This window comes from Calonectris borealis, chromosome 1 (genome assembly GCF_964195595.1).
Source record: "Calonectris borealis chromosome 1, bCalBor7.hap1.2, whole genome shotgun sequence".
Lineage (NCBI taxonomy): Eukaryota > Metazoa > Chordata > Aves > Procellariiformes > Procellariidae > Calonectris > Calonectris borealis.
In genome coordinates, this window is record NC_134312.1 from 74,956,037 (window position 1) to 74,968,665 (window position 12,629).

At 41.2% G+C, this 12,629-nt stretch overlaps 1 protein-coding gene across 1 annotated transcript in view; it reads left to right on the forward strand.

Moving 5' to 3' along the window:
* The window catches only part of ST8SIA1 (ST8 alpha-N-acetyl-neuraminide alpha-2,8-sialyltransferase 1), a 125,945-nt gene extending 124,174 nt beyond the window's left edge, over positions 1-1,771 (forward strand). The window contains exon 5 of the mRNA XM_075160736.1: positions 74-1,771. Within this exon, the coding sequence (XP_075016837.1) occupies positions 74-560 (487 nt within the window). The 3' untranslated portion in view covers positions 561-1,771. The remainder of the gene's footprint in view (positions 1-73) is intronic.
* Positions 1,772-12,629: the final 10,858 nt, after the last annotated feature.

A 12,629-nucleotide genomic window follows, 5' to 3' on the forward strand; every position in this document is an offset into this window, starting at 1 on the left:
GCTTTTAGCTAGATTTTGAAATGACTGGGAAAACCTGTGCGTGACCAACTTGTTTTTCTCTGTTGTTTTACAGGTTCCAGAATCTGCTGTGGTCTCGAAAAGCGTTTGTGGACAGTGTGAAGGTGTATAACCACAGCTACATCTACATGCCAGCCTTCTCGATGAAGACGGGGACAGGACCCTCCCTACGAGTCTATTACACCCTGGAGGACTTTGGTGCCAAGCAGGCGGTCCTTTTCGCCAATCCCAATTTCCTGCGTGACATTGGCAAGTTCTGGAAGAGCAAAGGTATCCATGCCAAACGGCTTTCCACAGGACTTTTCCTAGTCAGTGCCGCCCTTGGTCTGTGTGAAGAAGTAACAATTTATGGCTTCTGGCCATTCTCGGTGGACCTGCACGGGAAGTTTATTAGCCATCATTACTATGACAATGTCTTGCCCGATTCTGGATTCCACGCCATGCCGGAGGAATTTCTACAGCTGTGGTTTCTTCATAAAAGTGGTGTACTGAGAATGCAGCTAGAACCATGTGAGGACCCTTTAACCCGGTCTTCTGCCTGAGGATCGTAGGAGTCGGTTTGGGAGATCCAATAGTTTTTAATTTCCATGCTCTCCAACAGAGAGTTCTGTTTTCTGTTGATTCTTTTAAAAGGGAAAATAATCGTGGATCTGCATGGACCATAAAAATGCTACTTGAAGGCCAAATGGAATACAGCACTAATGTATAGTGCTTTATGGAACTCGGGAGGGAGAAGCGAATCTCTCCATCGAGTCCATTCAGCAGCAGCATTGTGAAAATAATGTCAGAAGCAGCACAGCTGAACTTTCCGGGGGACGTTTTTAAATGACCGATGTAAAAAGGGCATTAAGGCTCAGAGAGACACAGGGCCACCCACAAGCTTTTGCTGACAGTGCCAAATATGACTGTCTGTTCAAAAATCCATTTCATTCCAGATGATTGGCACCTCGTACAACTTTCCTTTTTCCTTTTCCTTTTTCCTCTCTGTGGGGGTGTGTGTGTGTAGGAGAGCATTGTGTTGTTGACTTTCTCTGTTTCTTTCCTTTTTCTTTTTTTTCCCTTGTTTTTCTTTTTTTTCCCCAATGGAAGGAAAAGGAAAGGCTTAAAAGCCCCAGGAGCCAAGTACCATCAACTCCTCCAAAGACTCTTGGGAGAGTGAAGGGTGCTAAGAATCTGGTTAGAAGAATGTCCTAGGAATGCCCTGCTTCTGAGTATGGGTGGACCTACTTGCTGTAGGTTTTATCAGGATAGCTTAGGTCTTTGCACTTACAGCTATGCTAATGCTATACTGTGGGTCAGAGCTGGTTAAGGGAAACTGGTCTGAAAATAAAACTTGTGTTACAAAACCAGTAGTGAAGTGCAGCCTGGTTTCGGTTGACCTGCTGCAAGATTTCCACAGTGACTTTTGTAGCAGGGATGGTTCCTGACCTGTTTTGCTGTCCAGCCTTGGGGATTAATTCTGTATTAATTTGGACTCTAGATGTTCATTGACTGTCAAGGGGATTTGAGGTGTTCAGTGGAATACAGAATGAGGTTCTTCATTTGCTTGTAGCAGAAAAACTGCAGAAATGAATGTGTCATTTAAAAGGAGTTGAAGCTTCGAAAATCCTTTCTCTTTGTGTGACTAGCTCTTCTGCTTGGATTGTAACATTAGCCTTAAAGACTTGTACTTTTCTCGCAAGATTGTCTGTGGTTAAAGATAGTCTGAAAAATAAAACAGCCTTTGGGAGCACTGAAAAACTGCGTAGCCAGCAAGAAAAAAGTAAAAAAAAGAAAAGGGCAGGCCTTTACGTAAGGCAGCCTCTCTCCTCGCAGTGGGTGAATTACGCCAGTGTGCGCATTGCACGTGCGCGGCTCCGGCCAGCGCGGCGCCTGAAGGACTGTTTTATTTTGGGTTATTACTTGGGCAGCAGATGGTCCTATCACCATGTAAATGAGAAAATTTTTGTTTGTTTGCTTTGCTTTAGCACTGTAGGACAAGAAAAGAATACCAGCTCAGTCCACGGTGCAGTTTCAGCTGCAAGATGTTATCACCATTAACTTTAAAATCCAGACCAGTGTTCTCTTTCTTATCCTTCCATCATTAGCAGCTGAAATTCTAGTCAAAGTGTTGAAACAACAAAACTGTCATCAGGTTTCCACAACGAATTTCTGTGCTACCTGTTTTAGCTCCAAAGTGCTAGTATTTTGGGGGATGTGTCCTATCATATGTTGACAACATCTCTTTTTGTAGACTACCAGCTGCAAGTTATATAGATATAATTAAAAAAAAAAAAGGCAAAATCCATGGCTCTTCTTTAAACACGAATAATTCAACTATCTATGTAGAACACTGGAAAGAAAAAAGTCATGTTTTGCTTTTTAAACCTATGTTTCATAATAAAATCTTCTTTCTAAATATGGATATTCAAAGCATAAAGTGGCACTGTTCCACAGGATTACAGGGCAGTGCTAAACTGTAACGTGGAGATTTGGATTAAATAGTGTTCTAGAGATTGTTCTGATAAAATCTGAATGTGCTTCTATAACCCATTTTATCTTTGTCCATACCTTTGTTAAAAGCACAGTCAACACACTGATGGAACATCTCTTGATAATTCATTCCCTTTCATTATGTTTGTTTTATCTATGATGTGGGTACTTGGTGAGGAAGGATTTGAAAGTAAAATATTTTCTTTACTGCTTGTTATGGCAGAATTTTACTGAGCTGCCTTTCGTGGAGAAGAAGAATGGGTTTTATTGCACGCATCAAGTTTTGCGTTTTTAGTGCTTTTTGCACTGTTGAGTGCTTTAAAGATGACATTATCTGTGAGAACAACAGTCGAAACACGGTGTGCTAAAATGGCACTTCCGCAGGATGCCAGCATTTCCTTGGGGGTGGGAGGGAACGAGGAGAGTAGGGGGAACTGCCTCTTTGCTGGTCATTTTTTAATATTTTTACCAATACTTGGGAATTTAGTTCTGAACCTCTCTGATGGCTCTCAACCCTTTAGTAATCCTTTTTTCCATGTCTTGGGAAAATAATCTGATTAGAAGAACAAGAGAAAAACATGTATTTTTGTAGGAAAACTCTGTGCGGTGTTTCATAATGTCTGGCTCGTTCATGTTCAACCAGTGCCCTGGGTATCTGGAGGTGTTGTATTCCCCACCTCTGTAAGAGTGAGGCAGACCGAACCTGTAACCTGTGGTCTTTATGAGTCCCTTCTGATGTCTGCAGTCCAGATGTTTGCAAGGAGGTAGCTTCCAAAAAATTATGGGGGTAGGAGAGACCCAGGCTGTGTGTGATGTGTGACTGATGTTGGAGAAATTGATAATTCTGGCTCTGTTCACATTTATGTATAGTGAATATAACTGCATGTTACAAAGATAACCACATTTGATGGGGAAGTAAAGGCTTCAAGGATAAATAATTTTCTATAACTTCCAGAAAACTGGTAGCTGAGGAAAGAAGAGAAATGAAAATAATTGCCCCTTTTGAGAGAGCAAAATCTGTTTTAGCTGGCTGACTTGTCAGTCCATGCAGACACTGGCCAGCGATCAGCCTTTTGCCCAGCAAGTACAAAGGGACGCAGGAGAGTACTGCAAGTGTTTTGTGGCAAGAGCAGTCACAAAAAAAAAAGAAGAGCAGCTGGGAACGTGAGAGTGGCAGCTGCCTGACAGAAATGTTGGAGTAAATATGGTCCGTCCATACTGCTGCTCAGCGTGAGGCTTGTCTAAATTTAGGAGGCGGGGGGGATCCATGTATAGGATCATTGATGTGAAATATGGCGTTGCATGCAAGGGACTGAAGTTGCATCCTTCTTCAGGAGGGAGGTCACGCCATGGGATAGGACCACACTTTGCTTCAAGACAGGCACAAGCAAATCCAGGAGGCTAACTGTGTTACCCATGAGAAATCAGCATCTCACAGTCATGGCAAACTTTGGTCAGAATGATTATATCCATCTAGCATTTACCTATTGATTGATTCCGGTCCACTGATGGCAGTGCCCCTAATCAAATTTCATTGCTTGTGTTGCTATATTTTCCTTGAAGTGAATTGAAATCTTAATGTTTCATTAGCGAAATTCCGTACTCAGCTTCTCTATTTCCACTGCCAGTCCCTGAATTTCTCTGATGGTGTAGCTAAAGCTGCACAAATCTTTGCCAGGCTGAAAGCTACTGAAATTCATCTTCAATAAAAACTAGTTCAGACTGGCCAAATGATTTGTTAATGTTCCTAGTTATTAATTTTATCATAGAGGTGCCAAGGTACAGAAGCACTGGAATCATTGCTCCGCATAGGAAGCATTGCCCCATGTTTGTAAGTAGAATAAATTAAATTCCTTTACAAGAGCTGTGTATGGAAGATATTCAGTACTGAAATCGCTCTAGATATAATCTTTTTGGGGGTGTATATGCTTTTAAGTAAATCAAGACCAATTTTTGAATTTGCACCAAAACTATGTAAAACTTCTCCTTCCTGTTGATTATGAAGCCTTTGGAGCTCCTTCTAAAACAGACAAGCAAAAGAGAAGCCAACAAACTAAAATCATAGAGAAGGGGGGTGTGTGCTCATGCGAATAAAAACATTTATATTTTTGGCACAGACTTTGCTATAATACTAAGAACTCTTATTCATGAATGTTGTATTTTTATATTTTTGCTGAAATGAAGATAGCAAGTTTGGGGTGAACCAGCTACAAAAGTCAAAGGTCCGAGCCTCTGTTACAGCTTAACTTTTGTAGAATATAGAAACATTGGCCGTTTTGTCGACTTTACTACTTTCACCTTTTTGTTAGCTTCATCAAAATGGTGTCATAACATACACTGCTGAGTTTGCACCTCTGTGGGAGCTGAAACTAAGCAAAGCATCTGCTTTTTTAAGCTAAATGTCTGAACTATGGTAGTTATGTAAAACCCTTCCTCTATACATCTTCATGGAAACTGGTTTAATATCTGGCTCACCCTTGCCTGTAATTAATAAGGCGAACACAAGTGAGGAAACTTCTATTCTAGAAGTGAGGATGATGAAGGAGGTGAATGTTATCTCACCATTTGCTGCCTGCTTTGGTTCTTCAGCTCAATAAATTAGTAAGTATTGGAAGAAGTCCAGGTTGTATGAAGGACAGGCAGTTCTTGAAGGGTTGGGTGATGCTGGAAAAAAGGAAGATCAAATCAGTCGTGTAACAAATTGGAGTGTAGCAATTCTTGATAAAGATCCCCAGTTTTAAGCAACTGTAGAACATTTTCATCTGGTAATGACTGTGAAAAATGGACTACCTATGACCTACCGAAGGTTTTCTGCAGGACAGCAGCAAAGCAAAATGCTATGAGGAGGGGAAACACTGATTAAACAGAAAGGGAAATACAATGGAACAAAGAATGATGATGAAAAATCTGTCTTTCCCTTCTCTCCTGCCACTCTCCCCAAACACATATATGAAATGGACTAACCAGCTATTATCCTCAGTCACCGTCTCCTTCATGAAATGATGTGGTGGGATTTCCATTAGCTGATACTTCCTAGTAAACAAAATTCATCAGAGCTTGTCCAGAAATGCCTGTTCCCCGGCTCCATGGCTGGCGGGGGGATGCTCTGGGGGCTGTGGCTGTGCTGGTGTGCTGTGATCTCCCTAACGGGACCTGCTCCTGATGCCATGTGGTTCCATCAGGTCTCCCTCTGGGAACACCTGGACTTGTATTTGTGCCCCAAGAAGTCATCCTAAAGGATCTCTCTGCTTTATCCTTCCTGATGACCATCCTCCTTGGGGTTAGAAGTGTGATTTAAAAAATCAGCTATAAGGTAGCTAATACACGTTGTCGTTTTGAATCATCTTTTCTTGTAAAATGTTGATAAATCCAACAAGAGTTAGCTCCAAATTGAAAATACAACTTCATTTAGGTTTTGCTAATTCCACCACTGGAGAATGAAAAGCGGATGAAGAAGGCTGTGTTTTTCAAAGCGATTGTTGTAAAATAGCGTCTCTTTCCTTGAATTCCCAGATTGCGTCACTTGGAATCTATCAGATATTTGACTTTTTGGTAGTTTTTGAACAGAACAATTAGTAAAAGACTTCCTGGCCTTTTTGTTAAATATTAGCAAACTCATTTTCCTAAGCGTAACACAAATACCCAACAGGAGGCCTAACCTATTCTCCCTAGCTGATATTTCTTTGGCAGCAATGAGAACTTAAACAGCTACTTATTCCTCCCTGATTATTCATTTTCTTCAGTTTTTATTACAGCAGGTTGAGCCCTAGCGTATTCAGCCTCTTCAGCTTAATGCATATACTTAAAAATGAACCTCACTCTGTCTTTTTAGCTGTAAAAAAAAGAAAAAGTTGTTAATTGAAAATGGCTGCGTAGGTTCTCTCTACAATCGGGAGAGGCAGGCACCTCCAGACGGGGATTCATGCTTTTTCTGAACACGGGCTGCATTCAGGGGTCTCCGCAGGACTGTGAAAACACCCCAGCTGTGTCTGTAAGGCTAGGCTGTACAGGGCAGAGCACAACCTTCAGTGTTTTCCCTCGTGGTGTACGGTTTGCTCGTGAGCATACTGCTGTGGCTTTGCCAGGCGCCCACCGAAGCTCCGGCATTGCACGGGGCGGGGGATGCAGCCCAGTGACCTGCTCCCGGTATAATCCATGCGGATGATGCCAGCTTGGTCTGAGGAATTCAGCTGTGTGTTGAGTTCAGCCAACCCTGGCGTGCCGCTTGTGCTGGGGAGCAGCAAGTAGTCCTCACCCGTGTGAGGGCAGCAGGTACGTTCAGGGCAGTAGCACATGAGGACAAGGCTGTTGACTGCTACTGGGACTTGGCAGTCACCGGAGTGGCTCCATTTAGATCTGCCGTGGGTACGATTCAGCAAGTGCCGTTGCAAACCAGGTCCTAGATAATTACCCGTGGCAAGGTTAGCCCTCTCCTGCTTCCCAGTCAGAAGTGCAGGGCTTACTAGAAATGATGGCAGCTCATCCCTTTGGAGACCAGCCTGCTTCTCGCCCTGAAACACTTGATCCCTGGCAAGTCTCAGAAGGGCCTATTAAAACTGCATCTTAAAATAATCTACATGTGCTCCCTGCTGCTACTGAGTTGGTCAGCTTTCTGTTGAGCTGAATATTGATCCTGTTTGGGACCCTCTAAGGCAAGTGAACCTTTAGCACTCACACCACCTGGGATTTACTGTGTTATTCGGTGTCTTCACCTTCCGAGTTAAACCCTTTCTTCTTTTAGGCTAGATTTAGCTATTGTGAGTGAATCCAAAGTGAATATAAGAAAGCAACACTGAACAAGTAGTTGTTCTCTGGGTTTATGAATAAGCTGGTGTTCAATAAAACACTAAAGTACCTTTTGAATAGTTCCTGTTGATTTCTAATTGTATATTCAATGAATTGTTTCGCTCCGATGGGGCCCATAGCAAAGATGAGTTGCATCATTTTCTGTTTATTGGAAGGGAACAATTACAGATGCATAATATATTTTAAGCTAAATTCTTACCAAGAAGTTAGGGAATCTACATATTCTGCAAGAAGCCTTGTTATTGTGTGATTACCTCGGTAGTAAAGGAAACATTTTCACTGAAAATAGATCCACAGAGGAAAAGAGATTTTGATTAGAACAGTATAATCTGGAGCACTGAGACCCAGATTCGAGTCCCTGCTCGGATGTCTTCGACCAGGATCTTGGTGTGCTGCGAGAGTGCCATAATCACAACTTCTTTTTCTTCTCTGCACATATTAATTTTTGTAGAAAATGCTTGAACACTTTTTTTTTATAATTCCTACGTGCGCTGAAATGAAACACTCCTTTTTTCAAGAGAGCAAGTTTCCTTTTCGGATACCCATAGCTTTTAGTATGCCGAGCAAAACTGACAGAAGATGTCCGGTTTTCAGGAGAATGCTGTTTTGGAGTAGTCTGGCAGGTCTCCTGCAAACACGCGACTTGATTGCTGCCTCTTGAGCTGTAGAGCTTCAGCAGATGATACAGAGTGTGCTGCACTGACAATTAAAAAAGATATTTTAGCCGCAGCTCTGCCTGCTCGATGTCTCCCATATGCTGAGTGGTATTTCTTAGTTCTGCGAGGGCCCTTCAAGCGTGGACTTTGATCCTGAAGATCATACGTTGGCTAATTTTAAAGGGCTGGACTTTGAATGTACTGAAAACTCAAAGAAGCATGGAAATAACTTGAAATAGGTCCTTAAGCGTATCATTTGGTCATGCTGGATTGTTTGGCCTGTTACAAAACAGACCTGTCTGTATGCGAAAGCCATTTTATCTGAGGATGAGACTTGTGCCTATGAGGAGGTCACTGAAACATGAGTGCCTGATGCGGCATAAGACAAGGACTTCCAAAAAACACTTATTGTGTTTTTATTTATACCAGTAATGAAATCCCCATTCAGCCAATATTGGGTTAGGTCCGCATTCAGTGCTCTTGAAGCTCCTACCCCATAAGCATTTCCAAGAATTCTGCCATGCACGGGCAGAAACAGTAGATTTTTCTTTTCTTCATGTGCTTCACCTTGCATTGAAAATGGAATGAAGTGTCAACGAGAACTCTTATTTACCCTTTTTAGAGGTCTCTGTAGACTACCTAAATAATATATAGGCACACACAATTCTATAAATATAAACAAAATAGCTGCTAGCGTGAAGTTTATATCTCAGACACTGATTAGTATCTTGAAGAATTGCTTTAAAATCATTTAGTGAAAAAAAAATTGCACAAATTTTATATGTGAAAAAAGATCCCATTTTTTCCTAAAATACACCAATAACTGAACAAACTCTATGCGAAGAGATATGTGAATGTTTCTCCTGGTTTTCAAGTTATTCTGCACTTCTAGCTTTGTACTCAAGTCTGTACTTCTGCAAAGCTTCCAATTGTAGACTACTCCGTGTGGTGTCCTTTGATTAAAAATTAAATGTTGTACTCCAAATGTAGTCAAAAAAGAAAGAAAAACAAACTCAGGACAGAGGTTCAGATCTTCTGAAGTCCGTTACTGTTTATGTACTGCCATTTAGTCGTGCTCTCTAAAGAACTAGCCAAAGATCAGAAAGGAGATAAATATGCAAGATGACACAGTCTTTCTGGTAAAGATAAAGGGATGCAAGCATGTATTTAAATGCTTTGCTGAATTGGGACCTAAAGTTATTAACAGATGTTAGGTCTTTACTCTTTTGCTTCTCTTTTCCTCGGTTCTTGCGGTACCAGGGTGAACCCTGCTGCGTTCACAAGTCCTCTGCACTACAGTGAGCTTTCCTCCAGGCTCTAAACCTAAAAGCATAACAGAGACACATAAACCACTTTAGGTTTATTAATACTGAGTGCAAGCAAGCTTGGATGCAGTATTTCATGTCTTCCTAGTACTAATTTACTGTATTAACTCAGAATTAAAATGAAGGCTTTCTTATTTCCGATACCACTTACCTCAGAATGTTTGGTATCTTTCTGCGGATGTTTCTCTGTCAGGTGGATGGAAATTGTATTTAGCTCACTGGGAGATATTTTGAGAGTTAGTTAGCTCATGCTTGGGAAGTAAAGTGAAAAAAGAGAAATTTTATAAAATATAAAGGTTTATTTGTTTTGAACAGTGAAAACAAGCAAATGAATAAACCTTTTTATTTGACTGAATTTATGCTTCTATGTTAAAATCCACCTTCATTGTTAGTAAGTACAGTAAGGACATTACCTTCAGATAATGCATAGATTGTAGGGAAGTGAAAAGTCATGCATTTTAATGAGAAAAGGAGGTTTTCTTCTCTCTGCCCTGCCCTTCTATTTATAAGCCAAATTCTCTGCTCTCTCTTACTGTTCTGGCTCCTGTCAAGTCAATAGAATTGCCTAGATTTTAAGCAGCTGTCTGTTCTCAAACCTGAGGCAATTAATCCTATGAAAATTTTAAATTAAGAGCTGCCTAGTTAAAGGTTCCTGTTCTGTAAAAGTTACTGATTTTTCCACAAGTGTAGAACATGAGCATTTTATGCAATTTGTTGTTGGTGGTTGTAAGGCAGATACCTTACTGGAATTAATATAAGATATCTTACTGGAATTAATCCTATGAAAATTTTAAATTAAGATATTTTAAAGCAGTACCAAATTATGCTGCCTAGTTAAAGGTTCCTGTTCTGTAAGTTACTGATTTTTCCACAAGTGTAGAACATGAGCATTTTATGCAATTTGTTGTTGGTGGTTGTAAGGCAGATATCTTACTGCATTTCAAACATCTGCCGCACTAAGGTATCACAGTCTGAAATCAAATAATGATTTAAGTCCTTGTTTCAGCAAGTTGCATAGAAGTGATCCATGTGCTGCTTTGTCTGTCAAGTATATTGTATGAGGCAAGTGAAAATGAAAAAAGGATTTTGCTACAGTGTGAAGCCTGACCATTGACTGGCTGTATCTGGGAATTAGATATCCTAAGTAATTTATTGTGCATGATGGATCTAATGCCTGCTAATGTTTCCACTCATTGCCAAATAATTTTGTTAGACTTCTTTATTGATGCAATGATATGATCTTTCCCCCCTGCTATTCGACTGCAATTTTCTGATAGTTTTTGCAGGGAAGAAATCTTTCTTTATTCTCTTTTTTTTTTAAATGACAATTTATATCTAAGGCTCAATTCTAATCTCAGATGCTGGTTGTCTTAAAAATGCTGGTCTTATGCTTTTTTCATGTGTTGTGCACAGTATCTTCTTTTCATAACACTACGTATGATGATCAACAACAAAGTCTCAACAAATTATCTTCCTCTTAAATATTAGAAGTCTTTGAGAACTGAAAATTCCTCAGGCTTTCATAAAACCCAGTCTGGCTGTAAGAGTCTTTGGGTTTTAGCCTAAATTGCACGCGGTCAAATCTTGAATCTTTGCAATATCTTAGTGCACTCATAGTCAATCAGGCATCAGTAAAATACAAACTCACGCCCAAAATTGCTTTCAACCTCAGTGAAAAACAAGGAGTCTTTAATAAACCTTCTTAATAATGGCCTGTAACTACCACGATGATAAATTTTTTTTTTAGTTTCATTTTATGTCTCATGGAAGTTACAAGTCGAGACATGGATATAAACAACTCGAATCAGTATCAATCTAGTTTTTCTTTTGTGATTCTATCAATCATTTTTTCTTTTGTTTGCATCTCAGTGAATATCTCAGATTCTCGTCCAATACCTAAATTATTACTACATGTAATATACAGGAATTGCACTTAGTAAGGTTTCTGTTCCTCTGGAGAGTTTACTAGTAGTGTGAATTTTAAATGAAAGGGGTTTTATCCTCTTCTTGAGGGGCTTTGGGGGATGCTCAGGGGTGCTGCCGGGGCTGTACCTTGTGCTGAGCAGTGGGGCCAGGCTGGCACAGGGGTTTGGGATGGTCCCAGGGCTGCTGGGTGCTCACGGTCCTGCTGGGCGAGAGGGGAGCCAGCGGGCAGCAGAAGGTGATACAAGCCCCGGGATGAAATGCGCAGTGTGGTCCCAGCCCTTGCTTGCCAGGAGCCGCAGGAGCTGCTGCCGTCTGCTTCCCGCTGCGTGCTCCCTCCCCGGGACGTGGCGTGGTGCTCAGACACAGCCAGCCTCGCTGACCCTGCTGGGAAGGATAGTTCTGCATCTGAGAAGTAGTCTCCCAGCTGGAAATTCATGGAGCAGGGTTATGTTGTCCCCTGCCCTGCCTTTCCTGGTCCTGAGCAGCTCATCACCAGAGCTGGGTGCTGGGTGCTGGGAGCTCCCCTTGGCTGGGTGGCTCCGCGCTGCAGCCTCCCGGTGCCGCAGTGGAGCCAAGACATCTGCTGAGGGATGAGCCAGCAAGTGTCTGGGCCCTCTTAAAAGCAGAGGAGACTTCAACTGCAACTGCTAGAGCAATCAACACAAACAGCAACACAACCCTTTTTCCTTTGCTGTGAAAGGGAAGACAGTGCAAAGTGTTTTCATGCCAGGCTTTAGCCACTTACAGGTCAAGAGCAAGAAGTTTGAATGTGCAAACAGTTTGCTGTAAAGTCTGATTTTTCACCCTGAGCATAGGATAGAAATGTCTCCTATTTTAATTTAGAAACTTAGACTTTTTTTTTTTTTAATTTATTTAAGGACAAATATAAGTATCTAAGTTAGCAACTAAAATCTTGTAGAGTCATTTTCATCTTCTCCAGCTCTGGCAGTTCAAGGTGACACAGCAATTCTGCCTTCATGCTGGAAGTCCTTTAATGACTTGTAAACCTTTGTGTTTCTTACGTATACCAGACACCTCCTTTTAACCTGTGTCACTGCTGGTTCCACCTGGCTATTTCTGAAAGCTCAAGAGAAAAGCAAACAAACAAAGACATGAAGGAAATTAAAGGTGCTTCGCTGTGATATAGAGTAGTACATTGCTTTGATAATGAGCTGTGAAACGTAGCATGCGGATGATGATGATGAATGTAAAGGACTGCATGTGTTTTTATTTGAATGTCGTGTCCATGAGCTGGATTATTAGTATGAGCTCTGTAGTGTAAAAAAGAGAAGTGAAATGGAAAGAAGGTATTTCTAGCAGTTTTTGCAGTGAACCACATCCTCTTTCGTCCATCTCCCTTTTCACAACCAGACTTTACCGTTACGATGGTAATAAACAAACTGCTCTCCTCCTAGAATTAAATACA